We start from the raw sequence: 21020 nt of genomic DNA on the forward strand, positions 1-21020 counted from the left end.
CAGTACAGTGGACTCCCGTTATAACAAAGTCCTGGGGACAGGCAGTTTTCTTTTGTTTTAACGAAATTTCGTTATAAGCGAACGAATAAACAATGAAAAACAGAGACGATAATTTAAATTTTTTTTTTTTAAATTTTGTTGTAACTGGAATTTTGTTATAACTGTGTTCGTTATAATGGGAGAGCACTGTAGTTGAACATTTGCAACTCTGCAGTCAATACATATATAGATATTTGTAGCTCAACTCTCTGTATAAAATATGTCTGGAGAAATGCTTTGTGACATGGACTTCATTCATCTCTGCACATTTCTTTCCTGTAATCAGTCCAGTACTTCATGTGCTTAGAGTGGTATGGTGCCAAGGCTGGGGCATGCTCTGTATTGCATGACTTCTTCTTCACAACTTCAGCTTTTGTGCGGTTGAAAAACAGCAACAAACCATTTGTGTGTGTGTGTGTGTGTGTGTGTGTGTGTGTGTGTGTGTGTGTGTGTGTGTGTTTTTATCTCGATGATCCTTATCTTCTGACATGAGAATGCAATGTACTGGCTCTATATCTTTCTAATACTGCACAAAATAAGTGTGTATCTTAGACTTATGTTTGGTATAGATACAATGCATTTGTATAATATGCTTGTGTAAGAGATTGATGTAATGCCATATTGTCATGTCTTTAACAGTGATGGTACATTCATTCATATTTTTTGGTAATCAATGATATCACCAAATAAGTTCAACTCATGTATCCCATGGACATTTAGTACAGGTGTATCTATTGTCATTGGTTTCAGCAGGGTGGTGGGAAGCCTGGTTTCAGAGAAACTTGTGTCACACTTTGATGCAAATAAAATCAATCAGTGAATATCGAGCATCATTTGTCTTTTCTATTTCACAATGTAAAGTCCTTTCTACTCTTATCTCATTTATTTTAATATACACATCTATGTACATGTACAGTATGTATCTCTTCCTTACACCAGGCATACACTTGACATGGTTGTTTAGAAACACTTAGATGCGTACAATGCGTACCTTAAACTGGTTTGAGGGGGGTCTGCAGGCAAGAGTCACAAAGTTTGCTTTTCCATGGGCACCTACAATTGTAACATTGAGGTATGCCTAATTTTATCATGTGACTGTACGTACTTCAATTTCTGTTCACACTTCAAAAATCAAACCTGAACTTTCATTCTATGTATATAAAGCAACAACCAGTGCAATCCTATTTAAAGCAAGATCATTGCATAAACGCAAGGTGTACTTTGTATGTACCTTGTATGTATGTTATGCTTTGTTCTTCATCCTAATACATGTATTGCATAATTGGAACCCAAAGAATTATTCCATGTCAGTTTATGGCAACATAGTCGTAAATTTTGTTTGTGACAAATGTAACAACTACTAATGAGACTTCAAAGAAATGCACTGTTGTGAAGAGGCATGTACATCTAGTGAGGTTTTTTTTCTTTTGTTAGTCCATTTTATTCTTTTTTTCTGTCACCATTTTTGTTACAGCATCACATTGACAAGTTCCCTCTTGTCAAGCTTGCCATCACACTTGTGTCATCAAAGAGTCTTTCCATTGTGATCATTATACACACCAGCAGACACACTGATGCAATTAAATGATAAAGTACACTATGTTACATCATACAATATCGATTCAAATCCACACATCACATGTATGTACTGAATAGAGACATGTGGACAAAATGTTACCATGATTTTCATGCTCTGCTATCACACATGAATTCCTAACCATCGTGTCATTGGTACTGTGTCCTGCACACAATTGTAACACTGATAAACCCATAAAATGAATACTCGGGTGGTTTGACTGTTGTGCGACTACAAATTCACTTTTCAAAATATTACCCTTGTACTCCGTATTTGACACTTGTCAAATACTCTTAACCAGAAGGCATCTGTAATCCCACAGTATTTTATGCATGAACCTACATTGTATGGGCTTTCATTTTAATGAGAAAATTCTTAAGGTTCCTCGTACAATTTTAATCTCGTTACAAAAGAGTTTTGTCTTACGAAATCTCAAAGTTTTCAGTGGTAAATCAAATTTGCTGTGCTCTGTTCATGACCTTCAAGAGAAGTCTGAAGTCAGTGTGTGAAGTGTAACACACAGCGAAATATGGTCTTTTTCACTGTCTTACATTGTACTGTATTAGTGGGTCAAGTATAACAGTAGCATATTTTATAAGGTTACAGAGTTTAAATGGTGGCACATTTAAGTTTACAGAATGTTTCACATTGGTGCAATTATAAAACAGCTGTAATCACGACACATTTTATTTGGTGTTGGGTATAATTTGACCTGCTTCCAACTTCTGGTGTCAGAAAAACAATATATGTACACGGTCACCTGTAGTTAGTCTTCTTGGAAGTGGCTTGGACATCCCAGCTTCATATCTCATGCTTTGCATTATCTGAATAGTATCCAGAAGTTACACTTGAGGGAAAGTCTCCTGTCAGTCTCTGGACAGTCTTCAGACTAAAATTCATGCAAGACTGGCCGTAACAGTTCCTTTGCAGTGTCAGCAAGTTGTTCCACAAGAACTGGGAGCAACATGGTGGAAACACATCAAAATTTCTTTCCCTTTGAGAGTCTGTTGTTTCTCTTCATGTGCATCTTCCTCAATCTCCTCCAGTACTTGGGCGTCTCTGGGTCCAGTTCCTCCAGCGATTTGGCTGGCCCGGTGTGGATGTCCCAAAGCCAGTCCGGGTACTCCTCATCAGGTTTCAATGCAACATCGGCGCCTTCTTTGAAGTAATTGGAACCCGCACAGTTCTCGACCAAATATTTGGGATCAGTGTTGACCTGCAGAATATCATACAGCCGCTCCGTCTTGGCGCCAGCTCCCTTTCCCTTGGCTACAGAGAGGAAAGAGAAGTACACATATACTTGTATTGCATTTCAGTGACACTAGATTTGAATAGATATCATGTCCATGGTAAAATTTCATGAAGTGAAAGGCCATGTTCCATGTGCAAAGATTTCATTTGATGCTGTTTGTTGGTAAATGATGGGATCGCAGTCAAATGCTACAGAATTATGACACCGAGGTTCCTGTTCCCACCCGATTCTCCTTGTACATTCAGCTGTCTAAAGATTTAAATATTCATTGAATTAACAATACTATTTCTCATATTCCAGTTGATATTGAAAGTGATAGTGAAAAGGTACTTAACTAGCCACAGTTCAGAGAGGAAAGTTGTGTTTGTACAAATTGTAGAGAGGAGAAAGGAGAGTTAGATTTTGCATACAATTACAATCTTGCCCGTTCAATTGTCAATATTTACAAGACAACTATCGAACGAATAATAGAGTCTGCAGTCATACTGATTGACACAAGTCACATTGCATTGTCAATGTGATAGGTGCACAAACACAACACACAGGGGTCACAAGGTACATCATGCATGTCCTTTGCCTTGTCAACTGATCTGGTGCATATGCAATATGCATGCAGAGCTCTACTAATGCAGCCATACAGTTTAAAACTTCTCTGTCCTTGTCTTTTACACTTACAAATATGGAAAGTTATATTGGTACCAGTAATTGAGGTCTTGAAACTATGCTGATGGACGGCAATGCAATGACATACAAGTTGTATGTGCACTTAATGCGACCAGCCCCATACGCATAGCGTAACTATGCGTATGGGGCTGCTGGTCGCAGTTTACCATATGTGCACAGGGCTGCCAACTCTCACGCATTGAGCATGAGACTCACGCAATTCAACCAATTTTGACTGTCTCACTCTGATAAACGAAATCTCACACTATACCCCCAAAATGGAATGTACATGTCTACAAAAATAAATATATCTCTAAATTCTCTGATATTCCGAATATCGATATGCCCAAGCCCCAAATTTCGAGATTTTCCCACGCGGGTGTAAAGCTTAACCAATAATAATAGTTTTCGGTTCGCGCACAAAGATGAGCTATTGGATCACGATTGCATGGTTTCTACCTATACGAAGTGAGCGTAGCTTGTATTTTTGGCAAATTACACTACATGTATGGCTATAACTATGACGTGTGCTTTACATCGCTTTACATACACTGACTGTATACGTGGTACGTACGTACGTACAGCCGCACAGCCCCGTCAGGCTAGCCAGGAGGTTGCTCCGCTCCCTCGCAGTGTCTCACGCCAAACTCTCACTCAAGCCAATGTTGGCAGCCCTGTGTGCACTTACTTTTTTACACAATTGCACAAAGCTAAAAAAGACTCATGTCCAGAGCTACCAAGTCTCACGCATTCTGCGTGAGACTCAAGCATTTAGGGGCCATCTCACGATCTCACGCATGGTACCCATTTTTCTCACGCATCGGGCGAAGTCTGCAACTTGGGCCTATAATAATGAGCATAGCTCAAAAGATTAAAATGATAGTTGCAATTAAAGGTATATTTTCCTTTTGTCTTTCAAAACAAGTAAAAAAAAAAAGTCACTTAAGTATGCACCTGATCGCATCATTAAGAGCTAAAAATTGAAAAAGCTACTACCCTGGGAGGCCACAGGGGGAAAAAACCCCTCCCACACCCTCGCTCTCGCGCACATTCGCTCGCCGAGATGCCGAGTCATGAAATAGGCCATGGGGTGAAGCGGAAAAAGAGGCTTAGAAAATGGGTTTCGTTCCAGCAACACTGGCACTACTTTTTGAATGCGGAAATGTGATGTTTTGTACATCCTAAATATACAGTAAAAAGTTCTCCTCGAAATATCCTGCAGTTTTTGCGAAAATCCATATTTTACAAACTGCGACCAGCAGCCCAATACACATATCGTAATGGGGCTGCGGATTGTAGCATTTAGGATCATGACAGGCTAGTATTGCGGACAAACGTCAACCTTAAATCGAACAAAAATTTTTCAATTTGAAGACTTACAAGTAAGGTTGAAGTATTGACAACAGGGTTCGTGCAAGGTTTGGTTCTACAAATAGTCATTTTCTGTTCAAATTGATGACTTAATATGACTAGGTCGAGAGGAATCTGGGAGAGCTACGCTGAATTGACGGTCAGCGCAGGCGCACACATCACTGCGCACAAATTTCGAATCCATTGACTGGATATGATGTCTGTGTGCGCATGCGCTGGCCGTCAATTCAGTGTAGCTCTCCCAGTTTCCTCTCGACCGAGTCACATTTAGTCATCAATTTGAACAGAAAGGAACTATTTGCAGAAGCAAACCTTGCACGAACTCTGTTATCAATACTTCAAATTTATCAATAAGTCTTCAAATTGAAGATTTTTTCCCGATTTTAAGTTGATATTTGTCCGCAATAAAATATCCGTCATGATCCTGTATGCTACAGTTCACAGTCCCATGACGCTATGCGTATGGGGCTGCTGGCCGCAGTTACGCGTATGGGGCTGCTAGCCGCTGTATAGTTCCCATAGTGTTTCTAAGCTGAAATACATATACACATTTGTAAAGCACTGCTTTTAGCCATATAGTACCTAGAAAAAAAAAGTGAAGTTTTGGTTTAATAGTTGCATTATATCTCATGTTTCAGCTTTTCCTGATGTGTATCAGAGGTCAAGGCAAATGCCTTATATTCTGTTCAAAGACATGTTATTAATCAAATGACTAATCATTCAAGGCAAAAAAAAAAAAAAAATCAGAGCGTTTGTTTGTGTGTGTGTCCGCGTGCATGTGGGAGAATCTTATTGTACACACACACACACACACCCTCACATGCACACACACATAGTTATGAAGATACCCAAGTGTTTACAATATTATTCTACATGCCTTGGCCATTTATCACATCAGCATCATAAAAAAGATCATCATAAACATGAACATACACAATGATATAATACATGTATTGATCAGTGCATTACACATACACAGGTGCATAAAAACGCTGACATGTTATATACACTCACACGCACACATACAAACTCATTTACACACATGAGACATTACTATTAAACAGATCATATTGTTTATCAGTAAACATGTTTTTTTTTTTCTTCTTCTTAAGAAGCTTTAATATATTTAGATCACATAGCAATCACGTTGTTCATGAAATATTACAGTACTTTAGAAAATTTAATCTTCATAAGATTTCCTGAAGTTTTCATTGCTATCATTAGGTTGGTGGGACACTACCTCCTTTCATGTAAGATAGCTCAAAATGATAATCAGTCAAATTTTCTAGTTTTAATAAATTTTCTGGAACATTCCATGGTCCAAATATCCTTGAAAGGGTGTAAAAGTTTTGAAAATGCCAATATATAAAATAAAGGCAATATTATAGTTTACCCATTCATGAGTGAAAACTGCTGGATTCTGTATTGGAGGCAATGTGTACCTGAAAATCTTGGAGAGAGTAAAACAGGTTTGGCATTAAAAATTATAACATTGCAATTAACTTCCAATATCAGAGGATCTGTGCAAACCTGACTCAACTTATGCACAATTTTCATTTGGCTGGTATTAGTTTTAGCAAACTGATTTTGTACTCACACCTACATTGTACTGACCTTTCTACATGAACATTCTGTTTCAGTATTAATAATAGTTACATATTTTTTCCCCCAGAGTGGGAGAAACAAATTTTAATCGTAGTCATTCAGTTTTATGAAAAAAAACACACTTAGGAAAACATCTTTGTTCTTAGAATAATTCAACCCTAATAAAATCATAATAGTGGGCAGAAATGTTTGCTAAAGGGCGAACAATCACATACTGAGGCAAGGAGTCAAAACATGTTGCATAAACATTGGCATTCAAAATACAGGAAGCAATCTGTATTACAAAGACATTTTATCATGCACAACTTTGGTAAGATGTCAATTCTTGAACATTAATCACACTGACCAAAGCATTGGTGCATATACAGTACATTCTGTTGTTTCTGAACTTTGCACTGAAGTTCTTTGTGTATGTGTGTGAATGTTTCAGTGGTGTATATATATATTGCTCCATTTTATCAAGGACAACTTATAGTAACATGACAATGTTTTCATGCTTCAATATTAATCATATTGACCTATTTCCCTTGGCAAGTAATGAGCAGGTTGACTCTGTTGCAAATGATGCATTTTACAGGCAACACAGCAGAACCTGAAGAGCTTCCAGAAGAAAATCTTGATCTTGATGTGAGCGTCTTAGGGGAGGAAACAGATGCTCCTGCTGACAGACCAGGCTCCTCCTTCAGCTTTCGTTTCCTAGCGAGATTCAGGCGTTTGCTATCTATAAACCTCTTGTAGCACGTTTCATGGAATCCTATTTAATACAATGGAGAAATGAACAGCAATGATTAGCCGTTGGATTTTGTTAGGGGGAAAAAAAGGCTAACAGCTAGGGGGAGGGTTGAACATTACACTCAATATATCATTAAATGTATGGTAGACTATTGACTGCCAATATTTGAATCTTGTAATTACCAATAGGCCCTAGTACTATGCCAGGTAATCATTAACACCTCATGATCATTGTCATCAACTACTTCAACTTGTACTTGCAGTGCAATTACTGATTTTAAATGACATCTACAGCTTTCAGCACCTGATCACATGCAATATCAATTATCATAATTATGAATACAACTGCCTTATCATCATAAAATACTAGTAATCCTTGGCCTTTCACTACCACCGCCACCCAGTGCCACTGCTTTATAATTTGGCACAACATAATGGTAATCATATGTTTTAGGGAGTTATTGTTGAAATTATGTCATTATTGTCATTGTTGGTTTTTCAGACCTATTTATATCAAACATTAATAAGTTAATTTAATGAGATGCTAAATGTGTGTTTTAAGGGGGGATTCGCCGATTTCGGGGTGAGAGAGACAGGATGGATTTTTAATATTAATACTCCATGGCCATCAGCCCATGATTATGAAAATATAAATTTACATGCAGTTTAGACCTTTTTCAATCCAGTCCTGTGCTGTGTGTCAAGATTTTTACAAAACAATATCACCGATCAGCTACATCAACCTAACCTGGGCTGTACATAGAACAACATGTAAAATTCATCTAGGCTACATTATAACGGCGCTATGCCATGCCAAGGTGAAATTCAAGATAATTTATCTAAAATGTAACAGACACGCTATTACGGCTAAGCTACAACATTAGCGTCCATTATAACATAAACAAGCAACGTTCATAACATAGCTAACGTTGTACTTGTAGTCATTACGCATATATGAGACTGCACTGCAGTGTCGACTGCTAGTGCTACGACTGTACGCACGTAAACTAACCTGTAAATTATCCTATGTATGTAGGTTGCAGCAGTCCCCCTGAGCAGCTGAATCACTTCGTTCTGGTCTGCGATTTCACGGTCTCCCCCACTCAATTTGATCCACTCTTTGGCACACAAAACAGGTTTCGTCTATCTTAATTTTCGGCAGAGCAGACGACGTAGACGCGTCGACAGGCTCACAGGGGGCGGCCATTTTGACTCGTAAACAATAATTCTCGATTCGGATTGGATAACATACATCACATGATCGTTCGCGAATGAATATCGTACACGGCAAAGTGTACATATTCAGCTCCTCAGTGACAAAAAAGTTCACTGTTTCCCCCTAAATTACCAAAATACTGCAGGAGGGTTTGTGTCGAACTTTTTCCTGTAGCCTTTTTGGTTATTTGTTTACACGTAGCTGTGGAGAAATTTTAGTGCCGCAGTTGTCGGAACGAAACAAGCGAAAAAACCAGCTCACCCCATGGCCTAAAAATCTCACTCATAAAAATTTTTTGAACTTGGCATCCCTGCATGTCCCAAATAGTATTTATAATCACTCTGGCCAAGGACTCTTAGGAAGGGTGCACCAACAACAATTAACGCGAATGCGTTCAACCTACCTACAGTATTTGTAAATAACCTTGGGCTTTAATACTCTTAGTGTCCTGTAGTGTTGTGTTCTGTTTACATGCAATGGCTGGAATGCATTCAATAACTTACATGAAAGCTCATGTATGGGACCACACAATGATACGCGATGACATTACAAAATTAAACTAAAAGAACTGTCCTGGCACAATATTACCCGCTTTCTTGGCATATCCAGACGTAGGGACTAGGGCTCCTGTGCCTCTTGACGTGAGAAACAGATAATGAGATACACATGCATAGCTGTTACGAGGTAAATTTGTCAAGGTAGTTGCGCATCTGACACACATGGATATCGCCATGATGCCGCTCGCTGCATAGTGCTGCATGCTAGCTATGCTGTAATGCTAAAAAACTACGTAGCTGCGCGGGGTATGCGCACAATCTTTATTCGCATGGGTTGCTCCCAAAGAGATTTTCCCCAGTGAGGAAAAATCTCTTTGGTTGCTCCTGCTTTGTAGGACTTCTAATTCGCGGCGCGATATTACTGGCTGCCTAAACCAGCTGAGTACTTGAGCTAGAAATAGCTTCTTCGCTCTGGAAGAATCAACATCTCTGTTTGGCTTTCTTCTCTACTTGCGGACATTTGTAAGTCGAAAAGTGCAGCTTGCTTTTACATAGTTAAGGCCAGACGTTAGACCCAGGCCCCAGGGCACAGAATCTGTACTGTCCCACCTATTTAATTTGCTGTGTGAACATCGCAGCTGAGTCTGAGATAACCGCACCAGCGACTCCCACCCGTACGAGGGTACTACTCAGCGCAGCGCCCCGCGCCGGGGGTTAAGTCTGAGAGTGAGGTTTATTTAGTATTGAGTGTAAAAAAACTATGGTGGTGTGTATAAGTGTGCCGTGTTCTTGTTTGTGTGCCGCTGCACTAGCTGTCACAATCATATGAATCACAATCAGGGTCTATTTAGAACGGGAAGTATCACCACCATATGATCATCATCATCATCATCATCATCATCTGGTACAGGAAGAAGGCGTTGGCCTGTAATTCCCGATCACTGCTTCTTGTTTGGTCTGTACTTAACTGAGTACGACATGCGCATGATGAAGATTTTGTTCATATTGCAGATTGTGCATGTGTGTCTTTTTCATTTCTTCAGTTCATGACATCATGACATGATGAGTAAACTAAAGCCTACAGTAGATCATCATTGTGAATAATTGATCATGGTACAATGCAAGGTCAATGATGCTGTGCTAATAGTAGTAGTGGTGTAAACATTCCACCATGGATGTTAATCTTAATTTTTTCTTCTTTTCTTCTTCGTGTGTACTGTCCAACACCCCTTAGTAGGGGCCAACCGGACAGGGGGTGCGCTGGTGTTAAAATTGCGCGGAGAGAGAAGTGTGGGGTTTAGTTGCTTTGCTCCTGGATGTATTGTAGGGTTGCTGCTTTAAAAGAGTCCTTGCTTGCGATGTTGGAAACTGTTGATGGGAGTGAGTTCCAGTCTATGATTGTTCTTGGAATGAACGAGTATTTATAACAGTTTTTGTTCGTGGCGATTGCTCTGAAGTGGTCTAGATCAAGAGATAAAATGACAGTAATTATGAGTTAATGTCTCCTGCTGTCCTACTGTACTAACATTTGAACTTCTCATTCAATTAACATTTTGGGTGTGGGCAACTAAGATGAATTGTTTTTGTTTTGCACAAAGTAATTGCAACCATGAGTGCTTGTAAAAGTTGTAAATTTAGTTGCAGACCCCCTCTAATAAAAAAAAAAAAAAAAATAAAAAAAATAAAAAAAAAAAAACCTTTTTGACAAGGAGATGCAGTTGCCAGTAATGAAGCAGCAGACCAAGAGGATAAAGTTGATGCAACGTCTTAGAGGATAGTCCTCTGATTGCGTTGCGGAAGAACAGAGCTATTTCTGCTGTCACTCTGTTTCTCGGATGTGCTCTCCTTGTTTTGTTATTTCCAAAAAAAAAGAAAAAAAGAAAAGACATTACAATGTATTTGTAAGTGATACATGTACATGTATCCATGACCATGGCACTATATACAGTGTACACATTCATGAGAGGATGCTCAAGGCTCAAGAATCGTCAACAAAGTTGAAAGAAGCAAACTACAAAGAAGAAGAAGAAGAAGTTCTAGGAAAAAGAAGAATTTTATAACAACATAAAGGTGCACAAAGAAAGTACTGCCTTTTCTGGGAAAAAGAATGAAGTCAGAAGTAGAAAGTGAGAGCAGAGGGCCAATAAGATGAAGTTGGAAGGTGAAACATTTTTAGGGGGCAGACAGCTGGTACAATGCACGACTTTTCATGTATTCTTTTATTTTGGTGTTTTGTGTGTTTTTTCACAACCAGAAAGCAAATTTATCCTCCAGGTCACTAGGCATATTAACAAAGAGGTATACATGTAGACAGTACTGAATTTCTTCAGCTTGATACAATCAATCAATTACCAATAATTTGAATCATGAATCTTTTCCCTTCCTTTGTGGGCAATTTCAGATTTCATCTGCCTGAAATCATGTCTGGAGTGGGACAGTCATTAGGAGGATCCTCAACCAAGGAGGTCAATGCAGCCACCCTCTGTCGCATGGGACAGGAAACTGTCCAGGATCTAGTGGCCGAAATGCAGGACATGTTCAGCAATCTCAAGGGTGTTCAGGTATAAGAGTATGTAGATTATGATGTAGATTCGGCAAATTCATATCATTATGATTGTTGTGGAAATGCAATGTAATGATAAAAATGCATGCTCAGTATGCTTCACAATTTCTTTCCCCGTTGAAAGTCATATCATTTTAAGTTCATGTGGTATTCATAAGTAGATTTTTCCCTCTCCTACATTTACATTCAGAAGCTGCAGTATGAAAATTATGGTACAATGGGCTGTAATAATATGCACATATGGTACATAGATACTGATGGAATAATGTGGAAAGAGACAGTTTTTGGTCATTCTCACAGATCAGTTAATTCAGAAGTAAAATAAGTGTTTGTATGTTTATTCTTCACACGACATGTATTTCATGTATAGTGAACTACTGTGAGTGACTGAAATGACTTCATGTTAAAATATGTAGGTGGGATTGAATTTGAAGGGGAGTTTCTGTTCAAACCTTAATGCGCCATGAGAAATAGGGACTACTTTCTGATTATGTGTTATTTTCAATTGTGCAAAACATTTGAAATGAAAAAGTTAAAAAATAGATGTTACTGAATATCACAATAAAGAGGATGGTACCGTAAGGATTATATTCCAATGTACATTCATTCCACTTTGTTCCCCCCCCCCCCACAAAGTAGTTTTTGCCACCCAGACATACACGTACAATTGTTCTTCCAATGAGAAGATTTAGCATAATTTATAATGTCATCACTCTAAGACTCAATATTCCTAGAATACAGAGTACCTACTTTTGATGATCTATTATCAGTTTTATGTGTAAAAATCATTTCCTTCTGTCTATTTTAAACTAACCAATCAGAATGAATTATGTAATCCTTTCAGCAGATTCCAGTAGGTATTCCAGAGGAAAAATTAAAATTTGCTGAGAGATTTTGATTTCTCTCATTTCTTCCAGCTGCCCAATGGCCGGAGCAACACCCAGCAGAGCCACCAAGAAAAGGTGTCCAAACTGCAAGATATCACCAAACACATTGAGGTTCACTTCAAGAAACTGCGTCTTCTCTACGACAAGTGCATTCAGATTTCTAGCGGCATACACACTGCCAGTGGAACACACACTCCCAGTGAAGTGAGTAATGATTCCCTTGGTACATACACATCTATATATCCATGAAATATATTTGTGTCAATGTGAATTAGAGTGGGCAGTGGTTTCACATGGCAGCTTATTTATTTATTTTTTTTTTTTGTATGCCAGTTATCCTCATATTATTTAGGTCACTGCAAATGGAAGCAATTTTCAGTTTACAGTGCACTTCCATTATAACAAAGTTCTCAGGACTGGCAGTTTTCTGTCATTATATCAAAATTTTATTGCAGGTGAACAGTAAAGTACATAAGATATTATATAGATAATAATTTTTGGACCTGAATTTTAATTTCATTGTAACAAGAATTTTGTTATAACTGTGCTTGTTATAATGGGAGTGTACTGTATTTTGCAAGTCCTGTTACTTGGTAAGGACACCAGAGAAGTCCAATGATGTTCATAAGCCATGCTGTGCTCTCACAGGATCTGATAACGTGGAAAGACACTCCAAACAGCAAGGACCTGACAGCCCTTGGTTCTCGTGAAAGGGTGCAGTACATGAATGAAGAAAAGATTGAATTGATTCAGGTGAGTCTGTGAATTATTTTTTTGCTGCCCCATATTGATACTCTACTTAATTTTTTTTATCTTTAATTCATTGCATTTGACTATCGGTAACAATGCAGGCGCAGTGGGCATATTGATACCGGTATTCTACCAAATGCCATTTTCATTGCATGTGACTACTGATAATAATGCAGGTACAGTGGGATGGAGTTACAAAAAATGCAATAATATTTACAAAGAATCCTCACAACAAAGTTATCTATCTTGCTCTAGATTTAAAGTACCTTGTATAGTACAATATATTGTTGTCGAACCCTGACAAGACAAAGTGTTTTCACTAGTTATAATGGAGAGTCCATGATATATGTTGCACATAATCCTGCTTTTCTGGCCCAGTCCACTGCAGATTATCATTAGCATGTTCATCTATACATGTAGTACATTTGTACTTCATGTTTTGGTACACGGGCCTTATTCCAAAAGTTTTGGCTACAATTGATAGTGACAATTGGCTTGTTCAGAGATCTGTAGTATTTGTTGTCTGTTCTGTAGTATTTAAAAAATGCTTGTTAATGATTAAGAAAAATCATCATGTGCATGGCAGATTGTTGCTAGGCTGTGGGAGTTCGCATAGGATTAACAACATTCTGCCATGCGCAGAGAAGTGCGTTAACAACATTCTGCCATGTGCGTTAACTCTTTATGTGCCATGTTCGCACGTCCTACTCAGTCGACGGCGTGCCAACTTCGCATATTCTGCTCAAACCCACTAATCCGCTTAAGCCGATCGATAAATCGCCTAATCCCGCGGTACGATGAAAGCTTTTCTCGCGCTTTTGTTCCTTTTACATACAACTTGCATTCTATGTGGTGATTGATTATCAAACGGTGTTCCCTCCTAAATTTGCATGTATATTCTAAGTTTCTCACACGGTATCATGTACAAAAGTCATGCCTTTACAGTAATGTAGCAACTGGTCATTAAAAGAATGAATAGAAATAGATTTGTCATACACTTTATATAAAGGCAAAGCTTGGCATTCCTCTTCAACTTTGCTCACTATTATGTCCAGCTTAACAGAAATTTGTAGAAGTTATATAGATTGGAAAAACAGAATTCTTTTTCAAAGCATGACCACCTTCGTGTCCCAGAATAACGTGGCACACAGGGGGTTTCCACCATGGCAAATAAAGAGTTAACAACATTCTGCCATGTGCACGATGAAGTGTTGTTCATAAATTTAGTTGTTTCTCAAACCATGTCTGTTAGTTTTGTGTTGTTTATACACTGTAATGTGAGAATCCTTAAACAATTTTATGCTTCAGCCACCACTCTCTCAGGTAAAAAATAAGTTTTGTGCTTTAACTAGTCCTTTCTTCTTCTGTTTTGTTTTGTGAAGTCTGTATAGATGGCATTGTAAATTTAATACATTAACACAATATCTTTCATCGGTAGTGTTTCTAGTGTTATTGTCTGTACAAGTGGAATTATCTACGAACACAACATTGACACTGAATGATTTTTATGCCTTCTCCTGTTTCCAGCAAGTGCAAGCAAAGAATCGCCAGCTCAGGCAAGTCATGGACCAGATGCGATCATTGATGTGGGACATCAACACAATGCTTGCCATGAGACATTCAACATCCGACTGGAAGTAATACATGTACAGACCAACTTGACGGTACAGCACTTGTATCATAGTGCTGAAAGGGACTGAGATGTGCATCAACATGTCATGCCATGTGGAACTTGCCTTCTGTGATGTTGCAAGAAGGATGAACTGTGTTGAAAAGAAAGATGTACCCAGTGTGACAGGTATTACCACTATGGGAAGAACTGCAGTGTCCCGGTACCTCTGTATGGTTTTTGTCCCGTGATGTTATCCTTGGGCATTGGGACAACTTTGCCATTCTCACCAAGTGATTAAAGGGAAGTGTCAGAATATTAGACAAGACAGGCCTCGAAGGAAAGCTCATGTAACCTGCTGAACAACACATACATGTAGGATGAAAGATAGTGATATGTTGTGTGCTTTCACCAGTAGAGTTTCCTGCAGAGTTTCCGTCTGATGAATTAGGACCATGCAAGACTCAATCAGGATCATTGACCACTGGCGAAAAACCACCAGCTCCCACGTATGAGTTTGCGTGAGGGAAAGTTCCCCACAGCGTGCACTTATGTGTTGGTGATTTTCCTCTTGATCTTTGGGTGTACATTGGCCTGTAACTGTATGATACCACTGCATAATGACAATGTCATATCTGTGGTTATACAATGTCACTTGTGTAGGTGCTGTCGATGATACTCTGATGCTACACTCTGTCACCAAGCAGCATGTGGAGAGTGTTATGTGTTCCATCACTATTCTACAGACATTGTACTGTAGGGTTACTGTCCAAAGTGTCCTGAATTTGTTGATAATTTTATGCTCAAGGATGAAAATGACATATCCTTGCATCTTTGACCAGTATAAATATTGAAGACAGACAGGAATACACAACCTGTAAAATTCAGAATGCTTGTTGTGCTGGTGGAGAACTAGAAACTGAATGTGGATAGATAAGCTACATAAATAATCCGAGATGACAACAACTTTGTTTGAACCTGTTCCTTGAACCAAATACAATGTATCTGCATTCCTGGCCTAAAATCATTTTTATTTGTATTATACCAAGCAGGAAAAGGATTTTAGCAAAAGATTAGAGTTTCTGCTTGATATTTTTTTCCTGTCTCATACATGCATGTATTTTTTATTTTTTTTGTAATTTACATTTTCCAACAAAGTACTGTTCTTGTTTTGTTGCAAAAGTTGTATGAAGACATATGTAGCAATCAAGGCTGAGCTCACTGATCTCCCATTCAGGTGCCCTGATAGTGTATTAGAAAAGCACAGCGCACGCTGTATTCATATCTATTGTCTGATCGGTTGTTTGATGGCACATGCAGTTTACCGTGGAAAAGGCATACACTTACTGTACATGTACTGCTTGACTGCTTTTGCACAGACAGACTACCAACCTGTCCGTTCTATTTGTCGATGGGCAAAAATAGTCTCGTTTAGGGGCGTTGAAGGTTCTCAGAGAATTGTAAATTGTTGGAAGGAACAGGTCAACTGATCAGGTAACAATTTACTTACTGTGAAATCTAGGACATGTCAGATTATGCTTGAGGAGATCAAGCTTGTATGCAATTTTTCCAAGGAATGCAGTACAGTATACTGTAAAACTAGAAACATTTGTGCTTGTAATTTTTTTTTTTTAGAATTGAAGCCAACGGCCATTTTTTTCAGCATTAAACTTTTGCAAATTGCCACTGGCATTCAATGCATATACAAAATGTAGTGTAGACAAGAACCTTGGCATGCATTTTAATTTTGCAAAAATTAAAATGCACACAAAAATTTCTGGTTTTACAGTACATGTACTCTATGTAGAAATGAAGCAAAGAAGGAGACAGTAGCATTACAATGTATTGTATTTTGGGGCTGTGTTTTATTCACGAATGCAAAATTGTAGGCAAACCGAGTTATGAAGTTTCCAGATGCTATGCATCAGAACTAATTAATCATCTTCCTTTTTCAAGTGATCATTGGACTGTCCACATTATCTTTTCATTGAAGAGAGGAAAGAAATATGACTCACATAAATGGCATCACAAGTCCAGATACACTAAACAGTACATGAAAATAAGCCAGTTCGGGGTTAGCTCATGGGCACATCGGTACAAATGACCTTTCTTCTTTCTCAGTTGATTAGGCACTCCACGAGTTTTCAAGCGAGAGAAGGTATTTCAGCTTACCCGACGTAACAATTTATGGAATTCATCAGTCATGTTCAAAGAAAGAATGAACTTGCGTAGACCAGGTGACCAGAATGATCCATCAATTAGCACTTTGGAAAGCATCCATTTCATTATTTCGCATTGAATGTATTAACAATCTTTTTCTATTGATACAATTGTCAAATACCGCATTTGCTGTCAGGTGGATGTGCTAGCAAGCACCACTCATAATGATCACTTGAATAATCATTACATCACAGATGCTTATCTCAGTGAATAAAAAACCAACATGCTCTGCCGGTACTGATGACCTTTTTCTGCTCATGCTCAAAGTGGAACCCCGAACTGGCTTATTGCACCTTTGCACTGCTAGCTGTATACAGTACAGTATACAAATATGTTCCAGAAGAGTTTAAATTTTTATTTTGCCAACAGCAGGAACATTTTTTTTCTGTTCTCACAATAAAGTTGATATGGATACGAATGTGTTAGTGTGATAATGTGAACTTAGTGATGTTTGCCTTGTGCTTATAAATGCAATTTACAATTTTATCACATTTCATTCACACAATGAATCATACATTGTATTGACAACAATAGACATAAACTAGTTGAGGCATTTCCGCTAAATATGGAGAATAGAACACCAATTAAATGTCCTAAACGTCCCACAAACTGCAGGACACACGCTCATAAAATGTTTCACACCTATCCGTCAAGGTGACATCAGTATTGCACTTCAAATACCACGACTAAAACTTCGAAACGAAATCGTAAAAAAGAATTTTTACACTAATTACAAAATTCTGGCAAATTTTCATGGATACATGTAGCGAATCTGTCAACATCACATTACACATCCCATAGACTTGAAAAGGCAAACTGACCAAGGAATGTACAAGTTTCAATCGAATGGATGTGATCGTCCTCTATGTAGTTGACCTTTCCCGTTGGGTTCTATGACAAAGGATTCAGCCTTGTACATGGTACATAATATAGAGAAATTGCAGGTGTACTGGCGTGTGTATTGTTAATGTTATTTAAAGGCATTTATATGTCATGCCCAACTTCATATGCCAGATGGTACTGTACTACCAAGTCATGAATCTCACTATCACGTGTGTGTGTGTGTGTGTGTGTGTGTGTTTTCGTATACTGGGTAATTGGTATTGAAGACACCTTCAGCTTTAAATTCATTGTTGATTATTATATGCCAGATGGTACTATGATACCAAGTCATGAGTCTCACCGACATGTGTGTGTGTGTGTGTGTGTGTGAGTGAGTGTTCGTATACTGGGTAATTGTATTGTAGACACCTTCAGCGTTAATTCATTGTTGATCATGGGAGATAGATAGTGAGCACCAAACTGTTCGCACATGTAGCTCTCTCGTTTCAGAGGTACAGTACATACGCCAACAATACGGTCTCACAAAAATTACTAGTATAGTACCCTTTCACTCCCAGAGTAGGAGACTTGCTAGATTCGAGATCATTGAATTGAATTGAATTAAGTTTAATTTAATTTAATTCAATTCAATTCAATTCAATTCAATTCAATTCAATTCAATTCAATTCAATTCAATTCAATTCAATTCAAATCAATTTAATTTAATTTAATTGAATGACCCCCCTTTGGACAGTTGACTGATGGATCAACTCTTCTGCTGAAGATACGCTCATCAGGAGACTGGCATAGGCTCAAGAATTTTGCTCTTGGGTGTGGGAAAATGTATATATTGTTTTCTCTTCTAATATACATGGACGACGCAAGACTACAGATCTTGATTTAAGGGATATGCTTGCTGAAAATTGCCGTAGCAACTGTGACCCAACATTCTCGGCTGCTTGGAACATTAAAGAGCATGGCTATACATGCCACCTAGTATTGGAGAAGAGCAAATGTTATCATTCTTTGTTCTCTGGAACTGGGGATATGCTAAACTCAATCCTCTTATAGGCCACCTATGCATTGGACTAGAGATGCACTAAAGTCGCTATTTTATCTCCCAGTGAATAAAAGATATGTGCAAAGCAAGCGCTTTTGCTCTGAGGGGATCCCGTACTCCGTGGGACAGGAAAAGTACAAGTATTCTCTGCCATCCGCAACGAGATACATGTTCATTGTATATCATTGTACATCTCACAACTTAAATACTCAGTTGTCTGGGACGAAATCGGCCGGCACTCACAGAAAAAAAAAAAGAAAGAAAGAAGAAGATACATTGTATATGCAGGCATGGACGGAGATCACGTGATTTTTGCATTAGGAGACGCCAAACAGTTTCAGATTCTCTCCTCTGATTGACGCCACACACACTCAGTCCTAGATCTCTGCTCCACTGGACATGACTCGAGCCTAGCGCTGGATTTTCTGCTGTGTTGCACACGACACGAGAACAGAACTTGATGTAGATCCTCTGCCCATTGCACACGCCTATTACAGGATCTGCTACTTTGTTTGACTGCTCCGAACCTCTGCTCGGTTTGAGACAGGTCCATTTCTAACATCCTCCAATGTGTAGGACTCGAAACAAACACTGCTACAGATCTTGCTGTAAGCTCTCTCAGATATGCATCGCAGTGGGCTCAAGATCCTCCAGCAGCTGAAAAAAAAAATCGGGAGACTCAGGAGACGCCATTTATGACAAATGAATAAAGGTATGCGTGTTAAAGTGGTCCTTGTCAGCCTCATGCAAACCCTCGCTATATTCATCAGATCTTCTTCGTTTCTCTTCTCTTTGAAGACGGCAGTTATTTTATGACTAACATGATCTTGCGGCGAAAAGATATTGAATCTGCTTCTTCATTTTGTAGTTAATAATGTACAACTTTACATTAGTGTTGCGAGAAATGTTTTCTTGGTGGACCAACTTGGAGAGCTTACTGCCGTTTACATCTTGTTTTTAAGGGGTGCTGTTCGTTATTCCGAAGGTTCGCTATTCCGAAGATTCGTTAATCCCAAAATGAAGTAGGGTTCGCTATTCCGAAGGCTCATTTGTCCGTAAATGAAATAGGGTTCGTTATTCCGAAGGTTCGTTAATCCGAAAATGAAATAGGGTTCGTTCCGAAGGTTTGTTGATCCGGAAATGAAATAGGGTCCGTGACGAACCTTCGGAATAATGAGCCTTATTTCATTTTCGGATTAACGAATCTTCGGAATAACGAACCTTATTTTATAATCGGATTAACGAACCTTCGGAATAACGAACCTTCGGAATAACGAACTGTAACCGTTTTAAGGAAGTCTGTTCTGAAGACGAATGGAGCGCCCGGGTGGAGCGTTATCTAATGCTATAATCCCGTATGTTTGTACCACCGAATCGGCAATACAGTGCATTTACCCTTCTGTAAAACCTTACACATTTCTTGTACCGGGGATTTCTACACATGTCAATTAGATTAGTGAAGATGCTTTGGGAACAGAATGAAGAGTGTTATTAGATGAAGGCGGGAAATTTCGGTAGAGTGGCCATAGCTTCTTTTATGACTCGGGGGAATATATTGTCTCTGACACTCTTTACAAATGAAGTTTGGTTGTACGTGTAGGCCTATGTGTATACTTACCGTTTCACGTCGTTTCATAGTCTTTGTTGATATCATCACAGCTTCTCCAAAACTCATCTTGCTGGCCTTTATGTCCTTGGTAAACAATTTCTGCATTTGAAGAAAGTTAAGAGCCAAGAATAACTGAACCACATGATGCAAAAACTGAACGAAACAAAAGACAACGCTCATTTAATACATGTATTATTCATGGCTGAAAGTCTAGAATGAAAAAAAAGAAGAAGAAGTCATAATCAATTGTCTAAATGTACAGACACATACACGCATACAATAATGTCAATGTATGGGAGTGTTTAATACATAGGCCTTTGTCGGGATTATTAATAGTAAAATATAACCATGAGATCTGTTTGAATAGGTATATACAGTATATGTCAGGTATATCATTACCTCCGAGTTGTCCAGTTCTATTTTCTGTATGGTAAAGCGTCGTTTCCTGGCCAACCTCACCGGGGTCACCTCCCTTGAACGTCGACGTAAGACCCTTTGTAAGGATGAAAGCCATCGCTGTTGTGATAACGACACGCGTGTCCGTTTTGA

The 21020-nt window shown here is 38.6% G+C and overlaps 2 protein-coding genes and 1 long non-coding RNA gene across 3 annotated transcripts; 1 reads left to right on the forward strand and 2 right to left on the reverse strand.

The window, feature by feature from the left end:
* Positions 1 to 796: 796 nt before the first annotated feature.
* On the reverse strand, positions 797 to 9193 carry LOC140230700 (large ribosomal subunit protein mL54-like). The gene is made up of 2 exons (XM_072310840.1): positions 9043 to 9193; positions 797 to 2884 (listed from the first exon to the last, which is right to left on the reverse strand). Exons 1-2 carry the CDS (start codon positions 9185 to 9187, stop codon positions 2595 to 2597), a joined length of 435 nt encoding a protein of 144 aa, XP_072166941.1. The 5' UTR covers positions 9188 to 9193; the 3' UTR covers positions 797 to 2594.
* Positions 9194 to 9345: 152 nt separating this feature from the next.
* On the forward strand, positions 9346 to 17398 carry LOC140230702 (mediator of RNA polymerase II transcription subunit 30-like). The gene is made up of 5 exons (XM_072310842.1): positions 9346 to 9473; positions 11353 to 11512; positions 12432 to 12605; positions 13050 to 13154; positions 14679 to 17398. The coding sequence occupies exons 2-5, from the start codon at positions 11372 to 11374 to the stop codon at positions 14790 to 14792; spliced, it is 534 nt and encodes a 177-aa protein (XP_072166943.1). The 5' UTR covers positions 9346 to 9473; positions 11353 to 11371; the 3' UTR covers positions 14793 to 17398.
* A 1998-nt stretch (positions 17399 to 19396) lies between these two features.
* Positions 19397 to 21011, reverse strand: LOC140230477 (uncharacterized). Its single transcript, XR_011901397.1, has 3 exons — positions 20871 to 21011; positions 20481 to 20570; positions 19397 to 19519 (listed from the first exon to the last, which is right to left on the reverse strand). It is a non-coding gene; the product is annotated as an uncharacterized lncRNA (long non-coding RNA).
* Between the last annotated feature and the right edge of the window lie 9 nt (positions 21012 to 21020).

This window comes from Diadema setosum, chromosome 7 (genome assembly GCF_964275005.1).
Source record: "Diadema setosum chromosome 7, eeDiaSeto1, whole genome shotgun sequence".
Taxonomy (NCBI): domain Eukaryota; kingdom Metazoa; phylum Echinodermata; class Echinoidea; order Diadematoida; family Diadematidae; genus Diadema; species Diadema setosum.

Coding starts and splice junctions, on each gene's coding strand:
- LOC140230700 (XM_072310840.1), bottom strand. CDS start 9,187: ATGGCGATATCCATGTGTGTCAGATGCGCAACTACCTTGACAAATTTA. Junction 2,885..9,042: donor TGGATATGCCAAGAAAGCGG/GTAATATTGTGC, acceptor TCCTCTCTGTAG/CCAAGGGAAAGGGAGCTGGC.
- LOC140230702 (XM_072310842.1), top strand. CDS start 11,372: ATGTCTGGAGTGGGACAGTCATTAGGAGGATCCTCAACCAAGGAGGTC. Junction 11,513..12,431: donor GCAATCTCAAGGGTGTTCAG/GTATAAGAGTAT, acceptor CATTTCTTCCAG/CTGCCCAATGGCCGGAGCAA. Junction 12,606..13,049: donor GAACACACACTCCCAGTGAA/GTGAGTAATGAT, acceptor GTGCTCTCACAG/GATCTGATAACGTGGAAAGA.